The 27664-nt window shown below is 35.5% G+C and overlaps 1 protein-coding gene across 4 annotated transcripts in view; it reads left to right on the plus strand.

The window, feature by feature from the left end:
* The window catches only part of AUH (AU RNA binding methylglutaconyl-CoA hydratase), a 112528-nt gene that overhangs the window by 44050 nt on the left and 40814 nt on the right, over nt 1-27664 (plus strand). For all 4 annotated transcript variants that reach the window (XM_041399629.1, XM_041399627.1, XM_041399628.1 and 1 more), the window contains 2 exons: nt 13544-13636; nt 14565-14621. In XM_041399629.1, coding sequence (XP_041255563.1) covers nt 13544-13636; nt 14565-14621 — 150 coding nt within the window. The remainder of the gene's footprint in view (nt 1-13543; nt 13637-14564; nt 14622-27664) is intronic.

Here is a 27664-nt window from a genome sequence, read left to right on the forward strand (position 1 = left end):
AGGAAATGGTAGACAGTATCAGAAAAATATATACAGGAGGTTAGATTGGTTGGGTGCATATGATGTCCCATTGTGTCATGCCCTGATGAATAGAAGTGAATATTAATTTTACAGCAGGTCATTACATAATATAGGGACATTGTATTTGTGTTTGGTCACAACAATTAATCTGTAAATTGAAAATAATAATGGTATTTTTCTTGCCCAGCAACAACTAGGATGCTGTGAGATACTTAAAGAGGGGAAACAATTTTCAAATTAATATTTACCACTGCAGAATTTTATGTAGCTAGGGAACAATATTTCCAGTCTCCTATTTTGTTCTTTTTTTCTATCCGAGTTTAATACTATAATCTCATTTAAAATGTATTCTACTTATTGCTTTTCAGAACTGGGTCATGTTTTGATAATTGCATTCGTATTCAGATATGTGACCTAGTAAGGAGTTATGTCGTTTTAGCTATATTTTCAGAAAGAAGACCATTAAGTTACCTTTATAGACAAATTACAGTAAAGGCTAATTATGTCTTGAACAACTAGATAAACTTAACTTTTTAGAATTGACATCCTTTGGCTTTCTTTAGTTTCTGTTGATGTCATTACATTTAAAATCCTTGCACTGGTTCTTCTGTAAAAAGCTATAGTATCATTTTGGAATATGGCTGCAGAACGGAATTTTCTGGAAATAAAAAGCATACTGCACTTATTTATATGGGAATAATTTATAACTTTTTACTAAATTTGGGTGAAGAAGTAAGACTGAAGTGAATGTGATTTTGTTTATAAATAAATGCTTAAAAAAATAGCTGAAAAATTTGAACAGAGCCCCATTAATTGCGGCACTTGGAAGTTTAAGTTGGGGAGGGGGAAATGAAAACAGCCTCTATTTTTAGCAGTGGTTGCTTTTGCTAAAATTATACCAGAATTGTGGAGTTGTTTGGGTGTTGGGTTTGTGTGTGTGTGTGTCTGGGGTTTTTTCTACTTTTTTCTTTGTTATTGTTTCTTTTAATAGTAAGAATTATAAGATTACTTGTCCATTACTATATTCTGCCTTGAAGCACTTTGTTACTGATGTAAGGCTGTCTTTACCCTAAAGAAACTGGGAGAGAAAAGCCTTAATAGATCTCTTGTAACTAAGCAGGACAAGACAGGCCTGGCTAAATTAAGTCAAATGACAATGATTTCGAGAAGCCTTGGTTTTGAGACTTTGGGAAGGAAAAAAAACCTATCATTGTGGGTCAGATCTTCAATATGTATTTTATGGTATGCCTCTTATTAAATCCATGTTGTTCTTTATGCTGGCTATGGCGTCAGAGCTGTGATAGTATGTATATGTTATCTTTTCAGAATTTCAGTTGCAAAACAGACTGAGGCTATGCAATAACCACACTCCTCAATAAAAACACCATATTTCATAAAAATAAAAAAAGAATTTTAATTCAGCAAATACATGCAATTACTCAAATTGACATTTAGCTCCAAGCTCTATTAAGTGAGAAATATCATTGATTTGCAAAGCTTTTCCAAAGAATGGAGATGTAAGTTCCCAAATCCATAAACATGGAATAAAAATTGGAAACGGACTTTCTTGGTTACTTCTTAAAATTAACATGTGGTCAGGCTTGTTTGTTTTTTTTTTCACATTTGGAGACAAAACACCATACTCATGGCCTGATGGAACCTAGATTCTGAAGTAAAAATGAATTTTTTGTTAAAATACTAAGGTTACTTGTTTTCTGTTAGTTTTGTTGTGTTATAACAAATTTTACAGGTCTTTGTTGAAAATATTTGATTAGTTTTCTGCATAAGCTGTGAAACAACTTTAATAAATGGTGATATTTAGTAACTTTGTTTATACATAGTACTGTCAGATGTGGTTAGTTTTAACATACTCCACTTTGAATGAGATCATCTGGAATGAAAGCACCTTGTGGTCAGTTGTTTGCATTTGAGTTTTTTACTATGTTCTTTTTATTTTATTGAGTCCAGATACAGTTGTATATTTATAGATTTTTTCCCCTTCTTTAACATTTCTTCTGTCCTTCTGCTTTTCAGTTATCCCCAGACTTTTAATTTACTCAAAGCATTTGTTCATCCTTCAGACTAATATCCTGTTTTCAGAAAAGTTCCTAGTTTGACTACTGAAGATTGTGCATACTTGCATTTTTTGATGTCACGTTATATGCTACAGTTTGGTTTTGGATACAGGCTGTCAAAAATTTGTTTCAGAGGTCCCAAGAATGGTATCAAGATTATAAAATATTTCACTTGATTGCTGGTCTGCTAACAGTTGCCCCACCTTCCCATTGTGAAGGCTTAAAAATAATCAAGAATTATCATTGATGAGGTCAGCGCTGTGTCTTGTTTTACTGTTTGAATCTGTGAGGCTTCTGTGGAGGTTTGATTAGCATTTTAAATCCTGGTTTAGGAATGAACAGTCAAAATTTACCAAATTCACCAAATCCATCTGTGTTTGCTGGAAGTAGATCTGGCCATTAAAAATGTAGTACTCTAGTTTGGAAATCCTGTGATAAGAACTGTGGATTTCTGTTGCTGGGCTATGATGTTGCCTGTTTGATTAAGTGTACAGCTTTACTGATACAGTCCTTGAGTGCCAGCATTCTGAGTGTGTCACTAGGCTCTTGATTGTTTTCCAATGGTAGATTTATTTCTTCTCTTGATATTGAATTAATTTAAGATAGCCTTTGAGTAAGTGTTATCTGATCCTGTTGCTGCTGTACAGCCATGACAAAACTCAACATAATCTCAGCAGTAGTTAGTTTTTCTTCTGGTAGTAATTCCTAATGTTGTTCTGGAGGACAAGAGACTGTACTCTGAATATGGCTCTTTAAGTTTTCTTCCATAAAGGTAACTGTACCAAAAGTAGGATGCTGCTGACTTAAATATTGAGATCAGCATAGCCAGTTTGCACTGTGTTGAAACAGGCCTCCAGTATCACTTGCTGTCCAGGGCTTCCATTCCCTGTCCGAGGAGCTGCACTGCACATGTTGAATGTGTTGGTTACACTCTCCTATCCTTTCCTCACCTTATTCAGATTTGAAATGGTATGTTTCAATCATTGAATGGGAAAGAAAAGTTTGTTAGCTCTTTACTTTGCCTGTCTTGTTCTCTGGCTCTGTTCCTTGAACAAATTGATATTCAAAGGGTAGCAACCCCTGACATGATACTGAAAGCATAATGTTGCTCTTCTATTGAAGAAATCCTGAGCTCACTGATTGGACCAGGCACGAGGTTTTGACCTCAGAATTGTCAAGTCTTGTAGTGAATACACCTTTCACCTAGGTAGGCTCTGACTTGATGATATTACTAAGCTAGCTTGTGGACAAAAAAAAAAAAAAAAAAAAAAGCTTACTGTGAAATTTTAGGGAATGTTTCTTCTGCAGTGTTCTGTAGATGAATTGGCTTGAAATTATTACTTGCTAAATTATGCTAATTTAGAAATAAAATATTTTAGCACTAGACTGGGGAAAGTATTCAGTCAAACAAGAGTGGTAGTAATAATAGAGTATGTGTTATCTTCGTACTGTAAATCATACAAATAGACAATTAAAAGAATGAAAACCATATCTAATTTGATTCTCCTAACAACCAGAGATTATATTAGAGACTATAGTTGTGTGCGTATATTACATAGACAATAGTTGGAGTGCTGTTTAAGAAAGAAAAAAAGACTTTTATAGAAGTAGAATGTAAAAATGTAACTGAATTCATTTAACTTCTCTGTGTTTCATAAATCCATCACTTGATTACATGCTGTGTGGTTTTTGTGTGAGTAATAAGTTCTTAAATGTATTTAGTAAGAGTAAAAAAATAAAAGAAATAATTTTTCTTTTTTCCAAAGCTTTCACTCATTTGTACAGAAAGCGAATTCTGTTATCTAGGTTTTACTTCATTATTATCTTACTGAGGGCAGAATGAGACTACAAGATGAAACATTAGTAAATATGAAGAAACTGAAGAATCTGTTTATCAGACTGAGAGATGATTGAAATTATTTTCTATAGTGCAAAAAAATCATGGAAGCATTGGATACAGAAAACAGTAGCTGAAGGATTTAATTAGACACCCTCTTTCATTCCCATTAGTTTCCCAGTTTCTGTTTCTATTATCGAGAATGTAGAACACACTGTCTCTCTTACTTGCTCATGATACAGTACCAAATAGAAAATTTTAAAATAAGGAATATGATATTCCTCTATTAAAGTTGAAACTTTTTTTTAAATTCAAAAAAACAGTGTTTCTATGTCATATATGAGAGTGAATGATTAATGGACGAAATTGGGAAATTAATAGGATTGAGTGAGGACCTTTAGCCTCTGTCAAAATAAAAGGAAGAAAAACTTTATTAATATCTTTTGCTTAATAATCAGCTGTAATGTGCAGTAACCATTTTCTTTAAAAAGGAAAATTTCTTTACAAATACTAAAAAATAAGGGGTTTTCTTGTGCAGCTCTTCTTTACTGTTATTGATTGTCTGCCTGAACTTTGAAGGTATTAAAGCAAAGACAGTAATGTTCAATCTATCAGCAATTGTAGTTTATTAAGCTTCTTACCTAAAGCATAGGAATTAGAGGGTACCTAAAAGCCTTTCATGGTTGTGACAAGCAAATGTATGGCACAGAATTCTGTATTCAGACTTTAAAGTGTCGTTGTTTTTGCAGATGAATATATTTTTGAAACATACGGAGATATAGAAATAAATTGAATAATCACTTTATCATTATTCTTGCACTTATGAGAGGTAAAGCTTTGTAACATTTGATTACTTGCCATGTGCAAGAATGGTTTGACCGATCTTCTTTACCCTGATAGTCTCTCTCAGCCACTTTCAAATGTTGCTGCATACGCTGGTTGGATTTCTTAGCGTTACAGAATGGATGAAAGTACTTGTTTAACTATTTTGTTTCTGTTAGCTTTTTTCCCCCATAGAACAATCTTTTTTTTGACAGTAGTGCTTGCAACTGAAAATGAAAGGAAACTCTTGTAGTCACTGACTTAATTACAGCTTTTGCAAGGCAAGGTAACTGCCTGAAACAAAACTCATTGCAAAGGTTATATGCCATCACAATGTTGTTCTTCAGGAAAAGGTCCCCAAAAATGAAATCGAGATACTGTGCGGTGTTGTAATTTTTTTTTCTGATTTCCTGTGACATAAATTATTTAGTATTTTAAATGTAATTTTGTGATCATAATGTTCTTAGTATGAAGAATATTCCAGTTATCAGAACTGCACATGGACCGCCACTAATTGCCAGTCAAGGGGCATAGGTTATGCCCTTTATGCCTCCCCTCCCCATTTATTTTTTTTCAAGTTAAAAGATCTTAGTTTTTGTAATCAAGAACCACATCACCAACATACGTAAAGAATCTGGGGTAGTGAAGAGATGGAAGAAAAATTTGAGTTACAAAATAAGAATATTTAGGTATAAACTTAATTATTTTAAAAACAAAGTAAAAATTCATTCCCAGTTATTATGCAAGCTAGGACATAGTTTCAATAATGTTACTGCTGATTCAAAATTCCTGTTTATGTCTGTGACCTTTCGAAAATTCTTCTATGACTTGTAACCAGACAACTTGGAGATTTTGGGTTCATAAAGAAACTCTGTAAAGTAACAGACCTCAAGCCTTTCAATGCTAGTGTAGGAATCAGCCCATAGACTTGCAGTATTCTTGCAGTATTATATGGGTTTAAGCTATTTTTCGTTTGAAATATACGCTAAAGATAAAAGGCATAATAAGTGCATTGCTTCGTAATAACAAGACCAAAATTTGTAATTCTTTATTTGATATTCTTACTCTTAAGATATGACTCCTTTTCCCCCTTTCTTGCTTTCCTAGTGGGTGAACATCAGTCATGGAATCTATCTACACACAGGCACTTAGTGGTATTTAAATATTTTGGGAGCATGTGACCATTCTTTTTATTAATTTGAAGTCTACATTGTTACTACATTTAAATAAATGTACTAAGAAATGAGGAGGGAGCTTTCTTATCTATAGATTAAAATTTTTCCATGGAGAGGTTCTGGAACAACTAAATGTGGAAGCTAAACTACTACTGGGCACACAAGGGACAAGAAAGTCATAAGGTGAAGTCATAAGGTGGAGTCAGAGGAGGGAATGTTGCTTAACCAGTCTGCCAACTTATGATGAAATGAGAAGTTTGTTAAATGAGAAACATTGTTTCTCATTGTTTGTTAGATTGAGAAACATGGATATTGTCTACCTTGGCTTTAGTAAGGCTTTTGACAGTACCTCTTGTAAAATTTTTGTAGAGAAACAGGTGAGTATGGACTGGATGAAAAGGCAGTGAAATTGATTGAAAATTGGCTAAATGAATGGGTCCAGACTGTGCATCTGCAGCATGAAGTCTGCTTGAAGACCCCTAGCCAGTCTGTATCCCTGGGTCAGTGCTGGATTCAGCCCTGTTCGACATCTTTTATGGTCTGGATGATGGGATAGAATGTAGACTCAGCAAGTTTGCTGATGATGTAAAATCGTAAGGAATGGGTTGTGCTGCCATTCAGAGGGAGCTCAGCAAGCTGGAGAAATAGACTAACAGGAACCTCAATAATTTGTACAAAGGAAAATGCAAACAATCTCATGTACCAGGTACATTATGGAGGTAATGATAGGAAAAGCAGCAGCACAAAAAAGCCCTGCAGTTCTGGGTGGAACACCAAGTTGAATGTGACATAGCCCTGTGCCCTTGTGGCAAGGAAGGATGGTGGTGTCCTGGGCTGTATTAGGATCAGTGTTACCGGGAGTTGAGGGAGGTAATCCTTTTGCTCTCATCAGCACAGGTAAGGCCACTACTGGAGTACTATGGCCAGTTCTAGGCTCCTGAATAAAAGGCAGAGCTACTGGAAAGTCCAGTGAAAGGCCCTGAAGGTGATGAATGCTCCAGAGCATCTCTTCAGTGAGAAAAGGTTGAGCAAAGTAGGATTAGAGAAGAGCTCACAAGGTGATTTCAGCAATATATGAGGGTGTTTGAAGAAGGAGCGAGGCTATCTGTGGCACTGGTGTCTATTGATGACCATAGGCAATGGGCACAAACTGGAACAGAAGAGATTCTCCCTGAGATCAGGAAGTCCTTATTCACTGTGAAGAGACTGAGCATTGATACAGGTTACCCAAGAGGTTCTGAAGTCTCCCTCTTTAGAGATCTTCCAAAATCACCTGGACATGAGCTTAAGCAACCTGCTCAAGGTGATGCTTGTTGAGCAGACAGTCTGGACAAGGTGAACTCCAGAAGACTCTTTCAGCCTCAGCTATTCTGTGATTTAAGTGTTTCCCATGTACTATAGACATATGTGGGCAGATATTTGCTACACTTTCTTATTTGCTAGAGTTAAATAACAAATTGTGGAACTGTTAATCTCTTTCTCAATTTATAGCATACTTTCCTCTAGTAATCCATGTAATACTGACAGTATGCAAGATACTTTTATACAATTCATCCTCCTGGCTTTATGATTTATGAAATCCATTATTCAAAAGGAAAAATTACTTGCTGGAAATGCCCCCTGAAGTTGCTTGTCGTAGTAAGCTGTTCACTAATCAGCCTTATTTGTCAAATAATCAGAAATGCACATGTGGAATAATTAGCTTGGACAATCTGTTTCTTTGTTCTGTAGCAATTCAGTTGTGTTGTTATTTAAAATTGAATTTCATACCTACTTCTGTCTTAGATGGATACTCACAGTTTTTGAGGCAAGTAGAGTATGCTCACTACTTTCAGTTTAGTTCTGGGTAACAAGAATTCTTCTGCTCATAATTAAAGACAAGTCAGGTTTTTCAATCTGGGTCTGTGGGTACTAGAGGTAGTGGCAAGCTTCTGGTTTATATCTGATTAGCTGTTCTTTCTGAAGGTTGGTTGCCAGAGGCCACTGAATTAAGATGAGAAAGGAACAATAAGGACCTTTTTTTTGAACATTGTCCAGATGCAGGAATAGCAAGCGAAGTTAAGGTGACTGTCTTTCGTTTCATTAATGTTTTGTATCAAATGCATAAAAAGGCAGGCTTTAAACTGAGCCTTGATTTGAATATTTGTAGATACCAAATTCTGACGACTATAATTAGTTGAATTGAAAATATTTGCCCTAATCTGTAAAAAGTACTTTAAAAATAGAAATTAATTATAACTAAGTTAACTAAGATATAAGAAGTTAATTATATCTATATCTCGTTATATCTAATTTTATCTAAATATATCTGTAGAGAATTTTTGTATTGTTAGGGCTTGAGTGGACTTTCATGGGATTTTCTGATTCATGGGAATCATGAAGTGGTACTGCAGTAACAGTGCAGACCCTTTTCTTTTAGAGAAACAGAACTGTATGTCTAGTAGATTTTATTTCTTTAATGATGACTCCTACATCTTAGGTAAAGGAAGGGAGTGCTGCAGGTATTCTTCAGGTTGATTGCAACAGCTGCCAGGCTACAAATGGCTGATTCTCATACACTTCACTGGCACTTGAATAGTCTATAACTCAAAATCTTGTTTCTAGCACAGGAGTGGGGTTTTTTTCTGTTTATATGAGTATGTAGTACAGTTGCTTACAGAAAATCTTATATGTATAAATTTGTTAAACAAGCAAGGAAGACACTCCTAGGAGGTTGGTCTTTTTAAATTTGATATATTCTGAATTTGCAGTTATTTTTCCTGGTTGGGAGAAGTTCATGCAGGCTGACCAGGAGCACAAATCACAAAGTCTGGAATTCTGGATAACCATGTTATTCTTCCTCTGCCTGTTTCAGGAACTCACAGTAAGGGGTCAGCATTACTAATAGGTCTTTCTTTGAGTAATGGGACCCCAGCTAAAGATAGTGGAGTTTTTGCCTGTTACGTGGAATCTACTGTATGTAATGTTTCATAAAAACAAGGCTACTTTCATATGTGAATTGTTGCCATTTTGGATTTACTATATGTGTTCATTCTTCATACTTCCTTCATCTTCTCTAACTTGGAAGGCAGGTTTTCCTTGTTGATCAGGCCATTTATTTTTTTGTCAGTAATGAGAAACTGAGGTTGTGTAGGAATAAAAAAAGGCTACATGAGAGTTGCTAAGAAAGTGTCACATGTAATACTGTTTCCTCCCAGCTGTTATCTTACATATCTGTAATTTTATAAGAACTTCCTTAATAAATTAATGAGAAGACTGAACAGTAATTTATGATTCAGGTCAGTAGAATCCAGGCATTTTCTGCTTTCTATTTGGGGAATGTCAGTATCTGCAGTAGTATGAATCAGCTGTGTGGGTGTTACAGCACACATCTGAGAAACTATTTAGTGGTTAAATCCTCCAGACCAGGTGCCTGTATTCATATGCTGGCCTGTTGTTTGTCATATCATGGTCTCTAAGCAGAAAGGAAATCCCTTGTTAGTCAGCAGCAGTAGACATCATGTGGAAAGTCATTTGAAGGTGAAATAACAATTAGGTGCCTCTGAACAACTGTGATTCTTTGAAATGACTTCCAACAGATTACGTATGTTTTTATATGCTTAATTGCAAAGCGCTCCCCCTATGGCATTCTGTACTCATGGCAAAACAGTGGGAGAATTTACTTACTCTATTCTACACCTTTCAGTAATGAAGAATCACAGGAAAACAGGAGGTATCCCAAGACTACAAGAGGCTGCTGGTCCACCTAATCTAAAACTACATGTGACATCTATGTTTACCCCGGATGTATTTTTGAAGTTGAGCTGAAAGTTCATAGTTACTGCAGAATAGGTTCAGAATAGGAAACAGGTTCATTTCTTTATATTGCTGTATGTCATACTTTCTCTTTTGTTTGAGCTGTTAATGGGTTTGGTTGAGGTATCTAATGTAACTAAGTTTATTTTCTCTTATTGAAGTTTTTCAGTTTTCCTGTTGGTCATTCTACCTGTATCATGTCTTGAATGGCCACTAAACATCCTTTTTTACCAGCTTTGTCATCTTCTGTGCCAAGAGATTATTCTTTAAACAACTCAATACATAAAATTTATTTTTATTTGCTTGTTCACAGTTGTCTTCTCTTCAGCTAGAAGTCTCAGCTCTTGTGATCTCGAATACAGGGATGTGTTTTTTTCTTATGTCTGGCTCTGTTGCTGACATAACATAAACTGAATTAGACCCTTCTATTTCTTTACTGTACTTACAACCTTACTTTTCTGTATATAATATAATTAAGCATTAATGTTACATTAGGATGTGACTATTGGCATTTGCTTGGGACATTATTATGTGCAGAATAGAACTGTATTTACTGAATAAGAAGCATGTTTTACATTAGAATAGATGTGTGAAGTAATCCTTTCTGAATTAATTGTGTGAACTACCTTATTATTTAGTAGTTCATAGTCCACCCTTTGATGTACTCTGGTAACTTGATGTAGTTCGTTTTTTGGGGGGGACACCCCGAGGTGTCCCCGGAGGGCCCCCTAGGCTGTGAGTTGGCTGGCAGCAGCAGGCAGGCAAGGAGACTCCACACGGTTTCTGAGAGTGCTGATTAGATGAGGGTTTATTGGGGGTCCCATCCCTGGGAACAGCATGCCTACTGAGGGAAAAGGGGCAAAGGGGGAAGGAGGGGGAGAGGGAGAGCCTAGGGGATGGAAAGGCCAAGAGGGTGGGAGAAGGGCTAAGAGGGCAACTGATCTCGCTGGCACAGTTTAAGAGGTAGATTGAAAGTGGGCGCGGAATCAGACTTTGGCCAATTGGATTACAGATATATGATGGTTCAGGGCAGGACCACGGGTTTAGAATATACCATACATTTTGGAGGGCTGAGACAGAGCATACCATTTAAATAAAATGCAATACTACAGTAACTCAGTGAAATTCTCTAACTAAAGTTTAGTGCTGCTCATTACTTAGTCTTTTTAACTACTAGTAACAACTTTAACTCTTATATATGCATGGTCTACTCTTGTCTCTGTGTTGTACTCTCTCATTTAGTTTAGCCAATCTGTTTATTTTTTATATATCTTAAACTCCTTTTTATTTCACTATGCAGCTCATGATTACATCTGTATCACATCTAGAATTTAGGACTAGTGAGTAGTAGTACAACAATTGCCTGAAATTTATATCTTGTTATTTGAACTAACAAAAATGTGGAATGTTAAAGTATAAAACCACTAGGCCTCTTGGCAAAGCTTTAAATATTTTTTTATCACTCATAGCAAATGAGCCTTATCATGTAGAATAATTTTGGAGATTGACCTGTCTGTATGTGTAATTTATTGTTCCTAAAGTTTGAGTGCATACAACTCAATTGAGCCTACAGGGCATTATTTGTCAAACATCATCTCTGCTTTTGTTATGGGCTCAACAGTGTTGGCAGCTGTACATTAAAATCATGCCGATAAATGTGATGACGTTTCTTATACTACAAAATACAGGAAACTTTGTCCTTGTTAAAAAGTTCTAGTCACCTGGAAACTCATTTTGCAATCTCCAATGATTACTACCTTTTTTTTATGCTAGTTTTTCTGATGCTTCACAAGAACATGTTAAAAGGATTAATTTCTTAAATTCGTTTAATAGATGCACACAAGTCTATTACAAGGAATTTGTCTTTTGCCTTTCATTCATTATCAACTCTTATGTCAGGTGATCCTTTCAAATTAGTATCCTTGGGAAGTGATGATTCTAACATTGTCAAACTGCCTTTTATTTCCTTGAATTATGATTTTTTATTATTTCATTATAGGAGCTGGCTGTAATTCTTGAAACCAAGCTGTTTTATAATACTCATTTTATAACTTCCATTTCCATGTGTAATAGTCTACTTGAATTGCACCATAGATAATTCCAGAAGTTGCTTATCTTAGGAAAGTATTCTGCCTTGGAGTACTGCAAAAGCCATTCAAACAGTGCTGAAGATAGTGTTTGCTGTTCTCTGATAAACGGAACATTCATACAGGCAGTAACTGCTGGAAACTGCAGTTAACAATGACCCTGCCTTCATGTTCAGGCAAACTATTTTTTATTTACCCAAGGCAAAGGCATATTTCTTTAAGAGAAAGGCTAGCTGTGTCAGCTAGCAAGATTGCAAGACTGTTTGGCAAATTGGTTGTGCTGACAGGGTTATAAGTTTCTGTCAGCAACCGTGCCCTGTTGGAAATGAGAGTTGCCTTTCCATATAACTAAGAAGAAGTAAATAGAGAAAGAACAGATTTTTCTACTATTCCTCTGTCTCCTATGCCTTCTGTAGCAGATGGCAGATGTAATGGATACCTTGACCTCTTTTAAGCCACTGAAAGAGCTCTTGCAAACAGTAATCAGTAATCTCTTCTCGCACTGAAATTGATTCAGATAATCACTGTTAATCATGATCTAAACCAGTAACCCAGGGACTTTGTTTTAAAGCATCTGTTGGAATCTTGAAAAGCATTGCTCAGTTTTTGTTCTTTTTTTAAATACAATTGGATTTTCATTAGCTGGTAATCATAAAAGCAGGTCAATTTGCAGCTAAAATAACCTTTGTTTAATTACGTATTTTGTTTGTTACTCAGTGAGAGACTACAGGCTTATATAATAATTGTCATGCTGATGTATACCAATATTTAATTGATTCTTTTGTTGAATGAAGTTATCTGAAGTTTGTCAGACAGGAAAAAAGTAAGCTAGGTAGCACAATTTCTAAATTTAGAACTAGCTAGTTCACTAGAAAAGTTCTAATTAATACATTGAAGTATATATTTTGTCATATTATCCTTCTAGATTTTAAAAGGAAATAAGTATTTTAAAGTCTTTCATGCGCCATTTTCATTTTTATGTTGACAGAAGAGTTTTTTCTCTTCTATTTTTGGCTAATGAAACTGAATGACCTGGTCATTGAATTAAATTAGCTGAAACATTGAAACAAAGAAAATATTTTGTAACATCTGCAAAAAAAGCTGTGGTCAAGAACTGATTTAATATTTCAGCAAGCTGTACACCCAGGTGTCCAGCTAATGAATTGCTTTTGGCTATCTTTGAAACTTTAGTAACAACAATGTACTACTGGACTACTGTTTGAGTATATTTTAAAATTGATAGCTTGTGTTAACTCGTACATTAAATAGAATTAAAGCTGTAACATATAAGTGTGTTTCTAAAATGAAAATGCATTTTTCATCAAACTTTGAGTTTGTGGTGAATGGGGATGACAAGAACTTGAATTTGCAGAAGGTCTTTAGGCTGATTGTTGAAATGACTTTCTTATGTCAGAACACAGATGATAAATTACATACAAACCATGCCATGCTCACACAGGCCTCTGGAGCCCTGCTACCTGTCATGTGTGCTGGCAGTATGTGCATTTGTTTGTCAAACTGAAGTTTCCCACCTCTATTAAGCTGTTAGCTGCTGCTTTACGAGAGAAAAGGGGCAATGGTGCTGGCCATTATTGCCAGTGGTGGTCTGAGAATGTCAAGACACAGCTTCTAGCTTTGAAATGTATGACTGTAGAATGAGCAAAACTAATGAAATCACATTCCAGAGGTGTTCTTTATGAGGTTGGTGTTAATTGGTACTTTCTTTTTCAGCTAATCTGCCTGTACCTACTATTGCTGCAATAGATGGAACTGCCTTAGGTGGTGGCCTAGAACTTGCGTTAGCCTGTGATATACGGGTGGCAGGTAGGTCTGAATACTGCTATGGAATATAGGGTAATTAGTGTTATAGCTGGCTTGACTAATCTGTCTGTTGGCAACAGTCTTATAAAACTTACTTTATATTTCACATTGTTTATAACCCCTTATTTTAACGGGCATTAGCAGAAACGTGTCTAAGTACTTGCTAATGTTTAATTTATAAAACTTAAGTCTGTTAGCTGGATTTGTTTTGTTAAATATTTATGTGATTCTTCTGACCCTAATTATATCAGTCTTGCTAATAGGGTCATGCCATTATTTTCCTTTTTTAATTTTTTTTTTATTCTTGTGCATTTAAAGTACTCTAGACAGAGACTTGATTTTATCTAAACAGGGTGCAGGGAAAAAACAAAAGTTGCTAGTAAGTGTATTATTACATAAGAAATTAAATTAGAAATGTGACAACTACTCTTGAAAAGAGGAACCTTGAGCTAATAAGCTGTCAGTATTGTAAAGCCTATTGATGGAAAGTAAATGGATACTTGGTTCTGAGCCAGTAAGCTAGGATTTATACAATTATTTGACTCCAGAGAACATTCTATCACCAAAAGAATTCAAATAATCAGATACAAAATTCTACGCCATTATAAGATGTTAAGCAATAACATCCGTTTTCTTTTAGTACTTTTCATTTGAAAGCAAGTCTGTGTTACTCACTGTTATTGCTTACTTGCTATATGAAAATTAATAAAGTACTGAATTTGCCTTGATGGAAGTGGTTGGATCTTTCGCTAAAAGCAGAATCTATGTGAATTTTTTTTTTTCAATAAGCAAATTATTTAAAAAGCGATTTATTTTTATTTTTGAAGAAAACTTAACATATTAGCAAACTTCTAGGTCATTATTATGTATTTTCCATAGACTTTTTTCCTTCTACATTAGAGTAAGAATTCCTTTACATTCTATTTTTTAGCATCTTCTGCCAAAATGGGCCTAGTTGAAACAAAGTTGGCCATCATTCCAGGTGCAGGTATGAATGTTTTGCTTTTGCTACCACAGATAACTAAATAACATATGTACTTAGTGTTAGATTTTGAAGTGTTTATGGTGCTTATTCTTATAATTCTATTATGTATTATAGCATGTGCTACAGCTTATTGCTTGTATTATTTACCCAAGTTAATTAAAAAGGGTATTTCTTATTTTCAGCGATGGTCACCTGTATATTATGTTTTTAAGCAAAGTCTTCATTAACTAAGTCAGCATTGAGTGATTCTGTAAATGACATTTAATGTCTTGATCTGGAGGCTGAATAATTTTGCGAAGGATCAAGTGAGGAAGAAGGATGTACAAAACCAATTATTTGAATTAAGATCCACTTTTATGTAGCATTTAGTACCTTAGGATTCAAATTCTATTTTCAAGCTGCTTGTATATTGGTTGTAAAGAATTTAAGAACTGAAAGTGTAGCTCTGGATAAATCTGTTGCCTTGCCAAGATTTTTTGTGTCAAAATCTTCTTTTTTATTTGGAAGGTCAATTGACTTGCTTTTCACATATTCAAGGTGAATGAAAGTTATGTAATAAATAATTTTCAAGGAGTTGTTATGAAACCTTATGTTATAATTTTATGTATAAATTATTGCTACTTGAATTAAGATATTTGCTGCTCTGGGAGAGGGGCAGTAGCTGGGAAAAAAGTGCATCCCTGTCATTTTTGGCCTTCATTTATGAGAGTTATTGGAAACCTTATACTCTTTCTTTGCTCCCTTTTATTTTCTAATGGGTGGAACCTATTTTGCAAGCACTATATCCAATTGTAGTGGATACCATTGCAGGTCACATAAAAAAACCCAGTAAAATCAACCATAATGGCGGTAGTGGTATGAACTTTGTAGATAAAATTGTCCCATCCTATGACTAATCTGGACAATTAATGTACAGTTTCGATTGCTATATTATTTTGGTTATTGTTGAGATGTGATTTCAATCAACGCTTTCTGTGATCAGTGATACATTTTACATAAGGAAAACAGTTGTGATTGATGTCTGGTTTCTTTTTTGTGTATGATAAAGATAATAATGCAGCTGATTTTAAAGAGGTATTTACTGGTAGTGGTGTTGTCATGAAATAATATGCCTTGGAAATAAGTCCCAGTAAAGAAAAACACAGAAGTTTATGTTGTTCATCTTTGTTGTCAGTTTTTGCTCTTTGTCCTCCCACTCCCTCCTTTCCTAAGTAATTCTCTAGGACAGTATTGGAAACATACTCTCTGGATCAAGAAATTCAGCTCAGATTCTCCATATATTCTCTGTATTCAACTTTTTGAGGTTGTCTCATTTCCTTGTCTTCAGTTAATTACAGATGATTCAAACTTCTGTGCTCTTACCTTAAAATGCTAGTTAGCTGATTCATTTTAAGTTTCATTCAGAATATTTTACTGCTATTCAAAGACTGAGGTTTGAAAAATTTTTTTTTTCCTCATCCTAAAATAATGATTCAGGTGTATGTCCTTGGAAATGTGACAGATTTGATCTTGTTACGTTGACTTTTCAACTTACAACATTTTGGGGTATGTTCAGTGATGAATTTTTTTGCCTATTCCTATCAGCCTTTCTGACAACTATTTTTGTTGAACATATTTGAGCTAACCACAACTTTTTCCTGATCGGTCTGTGCTTACAGCAGTCCTGTTGAGCAATGACAGTATTTTTGCTTGTTGTCATCCAAATAGTAACTGATTCTTGTGAAAGGCACAAGAAAGAAAGTGAAGAGTGAGTGAAGGAATTTTGGATATATCATTTAGTTAGAGAAGTCAGATATACACACTTGAACCATAGTCTTCATGGGTTAATGGAATATTTTCTGAGAGTGTTTATTCCCAGCTGCTCTGAGCCAAAACAGAACTGCAGAGTGGAGCTGAAAAGTGAGCTATAGCTCTTAAGAGGCCTACCTAGATTTCTGCTGCCATCTAGTACACCTGAAGTCTGCTGGCAAACTTAGTTGCTTCTTTGAATTAGGTCCCTGTATTTTGGCAAGCTAGTTTTTATTCTGCTCTGTCAGCTGCCAGGTGTATCTGATAGATGTAACTTTAAGTTGGGTGATAATTAATGTGGGTGTTTGAAGCTATATGGAAAACATATTTATACTCTGAGAGTTTGCTTTTTTAATATCCTAGAAATTTATAATCAAAGATCTGTATTAGAAGATTGTTACTAGAATTCAATAGAATTAAAACATTGATCCAGGACATATCAGCTGTTATGTTTTGGACCTTGTTGTATATTATGGTTTATTCCATTCTTAATAAAATGTGGTTGTCAAGACACAGTGAGGTGCTGTCTATTGACCAACACAGATTTCCCAGGTGCAAGAAATGTTTCTTTTGATTATGCACAGATGTACTGCAACTTTCTAAAGGCTGAGTTTGAGCAGCAGTTAGTTCAGTTAACCAAAATGAATTGTTCCTTCTAAGTCTGCTAAGGGTCTTGACCAAGTAGGCATTTATAGAGTATGCTGTATTGTAGCAGGTTGAATCTCCTCAGAAAATTCATCTATGACAGACAACATAGCAAGACCAAGTGGGATGGCCACGTTGCCTTTTTTTTATATAATAGCTGTGTTTATAGACCTGCTGTTCACATTGTGAGGGAGCAGGATTATCCTTTTATATTTGGAAATCTAAACCCAGTTTTCTGCACTATGGGAAAAGCTTAAACTGCCAGAACATGAACTAGGAAAAGTAGAAAAACTTTCTGTTCTTCTTCTTCTTGAGTAGATCCCCCTTTCTAGTAAGGAAGGCAACAAAGAACTAGGTGAAATATGTAACAGAGAGAAAAAGCTTGGTAACTTGGCGATGGGAAAGTTACCTGAGAATGAATATTGAAGGTTTTTTGTTTTCTAAGGAGAGTCTGCCAATCACCATTGCAAAAGTGGTTTTATGCCAACACAAAAAACGTGTGTCATAGAATCATTTAGGTTGGAAAAGATCTTTAAGCTCATGAAGTCCAGCTGTCAAATAAGCACTGCCAAATTCACCTCTACATCATGTTGCTAAGTGCCGCATCTGCACCACTCAAGTGACTCAACCACTTCCCTGGACAGCCTGACCAGTGCTTGACAACCCTTCAGTGAAGAAAATTTTCCTGATATCCAGTGTAAACCTCCCTTGGTACGACTTGAAGCATTTGTTACTTGGTGGAAGAGATTGACCCCAAACTCCTTTCAGGTCGTTGTAGAGAGCGATAAGGTCTCCCTTGAGCCTCATTTTCTCCAGGCTTAACAATCCTCAGCACTTCCTCACAAGACTCGTTCTCCCTTTACTGGCTCTATTGCCCTTCTCTTGACATGCTCCAGCACCTTAATATTTTTTCTGTAGGGATCCAGAACTGGACACATGATTCAAGGTGTGGCCTGACCGGTGCCAAGTTCAGGGTGACAATCACTGCCTTGGTACTACTGGCCACACTATTGCTGCCACAGGCCAGGATGCCATTGGCATTCTTGGCCACCTGGGCATAAATATAAATGGCTCATGTTCAGCTGCTGTCAACCAGCAGTCCAGGTCCTTTTCTGTCAGGCAGCTTTCCAGCCACTCTGCCTCAAGCCTGAAGCATTGCAAGGGGTTTTCCAAAGTGTCTTCTTTTTTTATGGGGTCCCAGCAAAACTTTCTGTTCAGTCAGGCTGGTCTTCCTTGTCACTGACTCTACTTTTGCCACATAGGGATGGTCTGCTCCTCTGTCTTTAGGATTTTCTTCTTGAAGAATGTCCAGCCTTCCTGAAAGCCTTAGCCCTTCTGGGCTGCCTCCCAAGGGACTCTATCAACTAGCCTCCTCAACAAGCAAAAATCTCTCTTCTGTAAGTCTGAGGTGGCAGTTCTGCTGACTACATTCCTTACAGCTCTGAGAACTGAAAACTATCATTTCATAGTTGCCTGTGCCCTAGATGGCCTCCGAGCAGCAAATCATCCTTCTCTATTCATAAATCGTAGTAAGGCATCTGGCCTCTTGGCTCACTCACCCACTCTGTCAGGAAATTATCTTCCATGTAGTCCAGGAATCTCTTAAACTGTTTCTTCTGTGCTATATTGTATTTTAGAGTGTGTATGGGTTTGTTCATCCCCTCTCTTCCTCAAGTTGAACTCAGTGTCTGTTAGCCTGTTGTGGTATAATTTGTGGTTTACAGGGTAGAGGTTGCAAAAACAAACAGTCCCCAGAATTTTATTAAAAATAGGTGGCCAGATGAAAGGAAAATTGTATTGATCTCAGATGAAAAAGTTTCAGCATGAACTAACCTGTTCTTTGGCATGCAAGAAAAGGTACAGGAAGAAGTTGTGTGTGTCTTAGCTGTGGATAGTATTTCAATCAGAATACTCATCGCAGTGGACAGCAAGTAGTTTTTATGAGACAGGATTTCATGAGAAAGCAGACTCCCTTAGCTTTGCAGTTTAAGGAGATGCTTGTTATCAGTCAGGAACTATTAATTGCTATTTCTCAAAGCTATTCATTGCTAAATGGAGTTACTATTTTTTGATCTCTTATTTAAAAGCTTTTTAAACAACTTATTTTCTGTGTAATCCTGTGTCTGTACAGAACTCAAAGCAGTGTGGGCAGACTCTTTTACACAAGAAAATTGTGTTAATTCTCTTTATTTTGTTTCCCAAACTGACATTTTAAAAAGTACAAATATCTGTCATTAACTGAATGTAGTTTTTGATGTCTCTCAGCTTGCAAAGGAAGTGTTTTTCAGTGGCAACTTTCTCCTCAGCCAAAAATTGTCTTTTAGAGCATTTTTTTTTGTTGAAGTCCTCTGTTTTTCTGCTTTGTAACTTTTTAAAACTGTCAATTCGTAATGTAATTCAGTTGTTTAGATTTTCATAGTGGATGTCATACTAAGCCTGTAATTGATAGATGATGCCTTTCAGGCAGGTCTGCTTTTGTTTATTAGTATTGTATTTATATACCACTCAGTATTAGATCTGTTATTGTGAAGATAAAAGTGCTTGTAAAGAACACACATAAACTTCCTACTTTATTAATAGAACAAGATGCATTAGTTTCACAAGGGGAAGTATTCTGTGATAGCAAGAAGTAGAAAAGACAGGCATATATATAAACTATAATTTGTGTTTTATTTATGCAAATTATTTCCACTAAAGATTTAGGTCCAAGCTAAATGATGTATTGGTATACATCAACAATTATGTTTCCACCAAAAAAAAAGTACCTTCAGTGAAATAAATACGCTTGTGTAAGCAGGTAATTTGACATTGCTAGATAAAAACTGTTTATTGGCCTGCATACTTACAGCTGTCACTTTTTTGGTTGTTGTGTTTATAACAGCATTTTAATTAGCAAGGCTTTCTTCATTTCATAAATCATTTTGCCTTTATTCTTCCATGCTCCTCCCAGAAATTCCACTACTTCATTACCAAGCTGTCTTCCACTCTTTAATATTAAAATAAAAACCAAGCACATAGCTTTCCTTGAGAGCATTCAGATGAAAAGCATGTTTTATGAAGAAGGCTTTTTTTAAAAAAAGGAAGGAAACAAAAAGAAACTCTACTAACTCTCTAAGAAAGTATTTGTAAATAAGCTATATATTCTTTCTACATCTAAAAGTTGCTTTGAACCCTGTTTTCCAAAGGTGAAACTGAAGCTTCAAGCTGTAGGAGATGGGACTGGTTTTATCTTTAAAATATAGAACAAGGGAGGGATTAAATGACAGCATTTTTCTCTTCTCCCCTTACTTTGGTAGCAATATTGTTTTGGCTGTTTTTCTAGACTTCAAATTGTATTTGGAGACTTATAAAGCTTTCAGATTATAAGGCTATAAAATAAGAGATAGGAACACTGAAATATTAGGGTTTTTTTGCATAGGAAGAAAACCAGTCTAAGAATGAAAAGTAAATTTAGGTAATCATAGTATATTTTCCTTAATTCTTTGCCTTTAAAAACATCCTTATTTTCTCTGTTGCAATACCTACTTTAAAGCTGAAGTAGGTATTTTGGATGAGAAAGATGTCAAAGGAATTTCTGCATGGGAAAAACTCACACAGAACCTGTTCTTGCTAACAGAAGTAGTTGTCCAATTCAGCCAAGTGTAAAGGTTAAATTGAATGTCAAATTCAAGTTGAAATCCAATGCACATTACAATGTACTGCTAAAATATTTACATTTCTGTATTTCAGTTTCATCAATAATAGGAGTAGCATTTGATAAATGCTGAAAAATTAAAGTGTTATTATTTGTGGTATATCAAGATTGAATTTTGGAGTACTGTCTTAACTAAAATTTGTTGTTACAACCTGAGCAGTGTTATCAATTACTTTCCTAATTACCATAGGTATGTAAGAAAGCTTTCATGAGTTGGAAGATTGTTTTATGAGATTCATGGATTGCACATTTTTGAGTGACAGCCAGAAAAATGAAAAAGTGCAACAAGTTATTTGTTTTCTTCTGTCCTCCTTAAATAACGTAGACTTAAACCCTATTCAGGTACTCTTTCTCTGAGCATGGGTTGTACTGTCACATTTGTATCTTTTCCAGACCATCTCTGTACTGCAGAGAACTATGCAGTAAAGCTTTGAAAACAAAGCAAATCCAAAGTTTGGTTTTGCAGCTTGGTTTTTCTCACCACATATATTAAAATAGTATGACACTGAACAGAAATTATGGTCTGGGCCAAATGTAAAAGTATGAATGAAATTCACACTAGATTTCATAACATAGGTGCAGAGTAGGGTATATTCACTTGGAGTGCTCATGTGAAGAGGACATAGAAAGAATAAAGTAAATAGAGAAAAGAATGATCTAAAATGCTGCTAGGTAAGGAACTTTATATTTTTTTCAAAGCCAGTTAAAATATAAAATTTACCTGTGTACGGAGTTGCGCAGTTAATCAGTTAAATGAGTGTTTTATTGACTCATGTATTGACAGATCTATCAGAGTTCATGAATGCCTTTGATGAAATAATTTTCCCCATGTATTAAGTTTGGATTAATTTTAAGAGTTGTACAAAGCCTTTGTGGAGGACCACCCCTTTTTACTTTGTAAAAGACCACCTTTCTGTTCCCCAAACATGTCCTAAAACCAGAAACTAGTGTCTGTCTCAAGCTATCTTGTCCACTTTCAGAAAGAAGATAGAAACTTCCAATGGCACACTTTCATGTGAAGTTTTTTTTATTATTTTCTTTCAGTATGTTATTTCTAAGCTTATACAAAAACAAAAGGAAGACCAAGAAATAGTAACTAGTGTTTCTGGGGAAAAATCGGGCATGAGAGAAATAAAAATTTACTGGATATGGAAAACAGAATTGCATGAAATTTTCAGTTAAAAATTGGTGGTTCTGTTGTTTTAGTCTCTTTTTAAATTAAAAAAAAATTGCATTTTAGAAGTAAATATTGGACAAATTAAGGACTTGACTTCTTCTGGTGGCCTAGAGGCTACACCAGAAATCTTTAGCTTAAATTTCTAAGCTCAGCCTCTTCTATAGTCAGCATTTCTGAATTTTAAGGTTCTCTATCTTTTCTGACTACCTTTCCAATTTCTCTATAAAGAGCCTCATTGCTACTTCAGCTTGTTGTCAGAGATTAAATATTGTTTCAATAGTGTCCTTTCTTCCTGCAGCTTCACTTACTCACTTTATTTTATAAACTAAAGCAGCCTTTTCTCTATTCTTCCTATCTCTACAGCAGCAAAAGTGGTAAGGAGAAAGAACTCCTTAGGAGAGGTAGAGAAAACGGGCAAGTGAAGTTCAGAAAATTATTAACCTTAAAGAATCAATGAAGAATGTAGAGGAAAATGCATAAGCAACTCAGTCTGGGTTTGGAATTTGCTTTCTAAAACCTTGAGGTGGTGAGGGAAAAATCTAATTTTATCTTTTAGTATAGAATCAAGCAGAATCTTTTTAATATAGAATCAAGCAGATATATATTATTACCAAATAACCAGTATATATGCATGAAAAACATACCAGGGGAGTAGAATACAGCAAAATAAAAGAGTAAAGAAGATTATTCATCTAGGTAATTTTGGGAGGCTTAGTGCCTATCCTGTCTCTCTGCATTGACAGCCCTATAAGCAGACTTTTTATTTTAGTTCTTGGTGTGTCACTAAATGAGATGTGTAAAAGTGATGATGAAAATACTCCTTGTAGTGTTAAGAAGCTTGTTAATCTGTACCATGATAGACATAATTTAGTACAAGATTCTGAAGATGGGACATTGGATGCAAACCCGTGTAGCTGATCATATTACATGTCACTTGGTCATTTTCAGTATTCTATGACCAAATGTGCATTTTAGTTGTGAGATAAAAAGTACATGTAGAAGACTTGCATGATTTTTATGGCTGAGATAAGCAAGCTTCATAAATTGGCATAAAACAGCTTATTAGCCACTTCTAAGTGGTTCAAAGTGACTCAACTTCCCTGGTGCATCCCCCTGTCCCCATGCCTTCACTTTATTATTTTTAAGTCTACAGCTGACAGCACTTAGTTACAATTCTGCCACAGCCTGTATGCATAGCTAGGATCATAGCCTACAAAGACATTGTTCATAGACACAGAGACTGAAGGTGTAGGAGAGAAAAAGGAGTAAAAAAATATGCACACTGATCAGGAAGATATTGACAGATAAACAAAATGGTTTGGAGATACAAACATGAGGATTTTGAAAGTTTTTAATAACTGAGGAGAAAGAAGTAAGATGCTGAAACTTAACTATAGATACTCTTACATAAATGGTTTATTAAGAAGAAAGCTATTAGTATGGGGTTTCATTCTGTTTATTTCTTCCCCAGATACTCCCACAGCATTTTTAAAATTTAAGTGATGTGTATGTCCTTCCAAAACATAGTCACCAGTCTTCATGACATTATTTGCTCAAAATTTCCATTGACATGAGTGTTTGCCACAATAAAACTTGCAAAAACTATGATCATCCTTTAGGACTTTTTCAGTAGCCATGAATCCAGAGGGAATGTGGAGGATAAAAGAAAACCCAACATTTTGAGGAGATTAAATGATCAGGGATTTTTTTTGGCCTTTTAAATTCTAGACCTCTTGTGTAAGTCATTGCACAAGTGACCCTCACTGCGCATGGCATGCAGAGAACAGTTGTGGTTTTGTCGTTGGCATGTGTTAGTAAGAGCTTGTAAGCAGGGAAATTGTTGTTGGGTAAAATTAATTGCATTGCATTGCTTATGTCATGTTCAAATCTGACTTATGAAAGAATGTTCTGGGATTTTTACCAGTGCTCTAGTAGTTTTCTTACAGTATTACAGTTCATCTTCTGCACTTTGCTGTATTAGTGAACGGAAAGCAATTCAAAGAAAGCAACAGGCTTTGGAAAGATTAAAAGAAGATGAAGTATCTTTTTACTTTGTGTTGTTATTAAGATTCCCCTCTTCAAAATGTCTTCATCTCAATATAGATGTTACTGGAGGCGAAGGATTGGGAGTGGGGCTCTGGTGGACCAGCTGGAGTGTATAAATGGGGGCTAGTATAGACGCAACAATACTTGGTAAGTTCCTAAAAATTATGTTGACAGCTGTTGAGCTCATCTATGCTCAGTGTGTTTTTTGAAGAGAAGCCAAGGAATTTTTAATCAAGGAAGATTACTGAGCAGATTACTGTGTGCTTAAAAATAGACTTACTTTTATTAGTAAAACTTTTTGTTAAGCCTGAAGTGCTATATTTTCCACTGAAAATGCAAAAGCTGTTTTGATTTAAAACAATATTAAATTATTATGAATGAGATGGAAAGAGATAATGAGATGGAAGGAAGATAATATTTATTCTGTTTAATCGAAGTGTTGTATAGGAATGTCAGCATGAGTAATATAAATGCATTTTAACTTTAGAATTTAATGGATCTCAGACTGACATTTCAAGGGAGACAGGACTTTCAGTGACTTGTTAGGTTGGAAAATGTCTGATTTAAAGACAATTCTTTATGGAATGTTTTTGTGTGAAGTTATTTTGGTAATCTGCTCTCTTAGGCCCAATTGCTAGTCTTTTCCCACACTAATGAAACTAGGTCACTAGTTTTTGGCACTTACCCAAGTTGTGAGATTTATTTGGTGTTCAAGCACACTGTCTAGAAATAGTGATGCAATGTCAGCAAGGCCACTTTTCATTTCATGAACATCATTTTCAGTGCCCTGGAATTAATTTATTCACTGACCTGTTAATAACTGCAATCTGTCACTGGCTTAACAGAGGCTGAGGAAGTGTCTGGAAATAGTCATGCTCACCCTACCAGGTGATCAGTTACAGGACTGCTGTTCAATGTAACATTTTTTGGTTTTGATCATGCAGAAGAATCTGACTGTTAATGAAAACAAACCAGCAACTTAATCAAAATGAAAATACATGTAATTAGTAAATATGGGAGAGAGATTGAAGTAGTGGTTTTACCCCACATTAAACTACAGTGCATCTGAGAACTATTCTGGTTACTTTTGAAAAAGTAAAGAAATGCAGCATCTGTAGATGATCTATAATTATTTGGAAAAGGACATTGTAGTAGTGTTGTCAAACAAAATTTGAATTTGCTGGTGTTTCAGGTTTGTTCTCATCCCAATCTCTACAATGTTTTTGTTGAAATCAGAATTGTCTTTAGCCACAAGCATGGCAGGCGGTCGCTTGTGGCAGTGGATTACTCTGCAGAGCAAAATAGCTGTTAGCCCTTTCCTACCTCACATGAGCCAGAGCCCTGGAGAGACAAGCTTGATGCTGCCAGTGGTCAGAAAACAGTTCTTACTGTGCAGTGACACAGCTGGCTAGCAATTCCTAGCAATGCTGCTGCTATCTTCAATTTTTCTGTTTCTGCTGTAGAGAAGCATCAAACCTAGCTCTACAGGGATTTCCCCCTCCACCCCTCACCATGTGCATCCTAGCTCTGAGGCTTTTACCTTACTTTAGGTCTGAATATTTCTCTTGTTACTCATTTACCATTCCCCGTGGTACGGAGCTGCACAGCATCCTGGCCCTTAATTGACAGTCTTGAAAAATTAAATTTTGCCTATAGCAGTAAGATGGCTCTGATTTAAGTATCAGGCATCATCACTGCAAGTAGTAAACCCTACTCTTAGGGACAAGCTTTTCTAGACTTGTACAAAACTGATCTTTGCGCACAGATTAAAGCTTAATAATGAAAAAGGTTTTTATAGGATTTTTTTTATTTTTTTGTTTCTTTGGTTAGTTTTTGTTATGTGAGGGTTGTGGCTTTGAGGGATTTTGAGGTGTAATTTAATACAGCTGAGGAGCTTCTCAGTTAGGGCACTTCTTGTGATATTTGCGATATTAAATTTCTGATGGAACATACAGCAGAGCATAGTGCTGATCTGCTATCACTGCCATTGCAAGCATGGAAAGAGTGGCCATTTTTTTGGTCTTGGGTTTCATAACCAGTAGTGGTTTTCTTCTGAAGTTTTACTTTCAGATTAAACTTGTGACCTGAACTTCCATGGCTGAGCAATGATAGTTGAAAACATGTCCCTTCTTCATAGTGCCTTGGAAACGTGGTGTAAGTGAATAGCTATTTTTATTTCTAATCTGATTTTCTCCAAGTCTTGCTTAAATGTCTTAATGGTATTTGGGGATGGAAAAACACTAGAGGTCTTTTTTAACAGTGACTTTTATGTTAAAATGGAATATCTTTTAAAATTCCAGCTTTTTACAGTGTACCTGAACTCTGCTGAGGGGCCAAACATCTTGTTGTTATATCCATTGACGTATTATCCTACACCTCTGTAGTGCTGGAAGAGAATTTATGAAATCCAATTTGAAGGCTAGTTGTTTTTCTGTAATTTAATAGGAAATGCGTTTTTTAAATTGAAAAAACGGCGAAATGGGGCAAAAAATAGCAGCTTTCTCATTGACTCCTGCTAAAGCCAGTATTTTCACTGGAGTTTTGTGTAAAGGGTAGTAGCTACTGCATACTCCTCTGTTTTGTGATATTTATCTTATCAGACTGCTAACTCTATGATTTCCTTGCATGGAACAAAGAAAGGTCTGGCTGCTTTGCGTAATATCCAGTCTTTTAGTGTATGGAATGCTAGTAAATTTTGATGACTTGGTCCTATGCATCTTTTGATGTCCCCTTTGTTTTCAGATTCTTTCAAGTGACAGTAAATTAAGCTGTGCTCTATTCCCTGCATCTGCTGACTGATTCCCAAAGCCTTTGTAATAAAAAAGAGCAAAAACAAAGTAAATTATTAGTGATTCATTTTCTAATGTGATAAAACATAAAACAAAAACTGGAGATGAACAATGTGAAAGAACATTCTGATCTAGTAAATCACATAGATGCAGGACGTACTTGTTTTTTTATGCTAGGTAGATCAAATGGAAATGATTTGCATACATCTTCCTGTGTTTGAGACCTGTGTTTTTCTTAAAAGCATACTATTGAAATCTTTTTGGTTGTATTAATTTTTAAATTACTTTTAGGAAAATTATTTTCGTAGTTTATAATGTTTGTATACTATTACATTATTGATACATAGTGTGGTCATGATTCACATGATTGTGTTTTGGGCTAGGGATTGTTTGTTTTTATGGTTCAGCAAGAAATTGAGAAATATGTTAATGTTTGGTGACTTTCTAAACTCACAGTTGTTTTGGCACATTGAAACTGGCATGTTTGGAAAATCCCTCAGCCTGAATTACTAGTTCACCTGTATTGTAAGATACATAAAATAGAACAGTTTAAACACCTAAACATATGTATGAATGTTGTTTTTGAAAATTATGGGTTTGGTGGGTTTTTTGTCATTACTGTGACAGAATTTTTTTCATTTTGTTGAGCTTGGCACATGCTTTCTTTACTGTTTCAAACGTGTTTCTATGACACTTTTGCCAAATGTCTGCATTCACTAAGAACAGAAGCTAAATGCAGTTTTGCAGTTTTCTGTCATGAGGTCACTTTTTTCACCTTTTTTTACTGGGGAAAGTTCTTCTCTCTCTCAGAGAGAAAGAAAATCTCTCTCTTAACTCTGTTTTCTTGTAAAGGGTCAGCAGGTGATACTTTTCCCAGCAGAGCTGGAGTAAAAGTAGGTCTTGCAGA

The sequence above is a fragment of the Onychostruthus taczanowskii genome, unplaced genomic scaffold, assembly GCF_017590055.1.
Source record: "Onychostruthus taczanowskii isolate IOZ18803 unplaced genomic scaffold, ASM1759005v1 scaffold167, whole genome shotgun sequence".
In the NCBI taxonomy this organism is placed as follows: Eukaryota; Metazoa; Chordata; class Aves; order Passeriformes; family Passeridae; genus Onychostruthus; species Onychostruthus taczanowskii.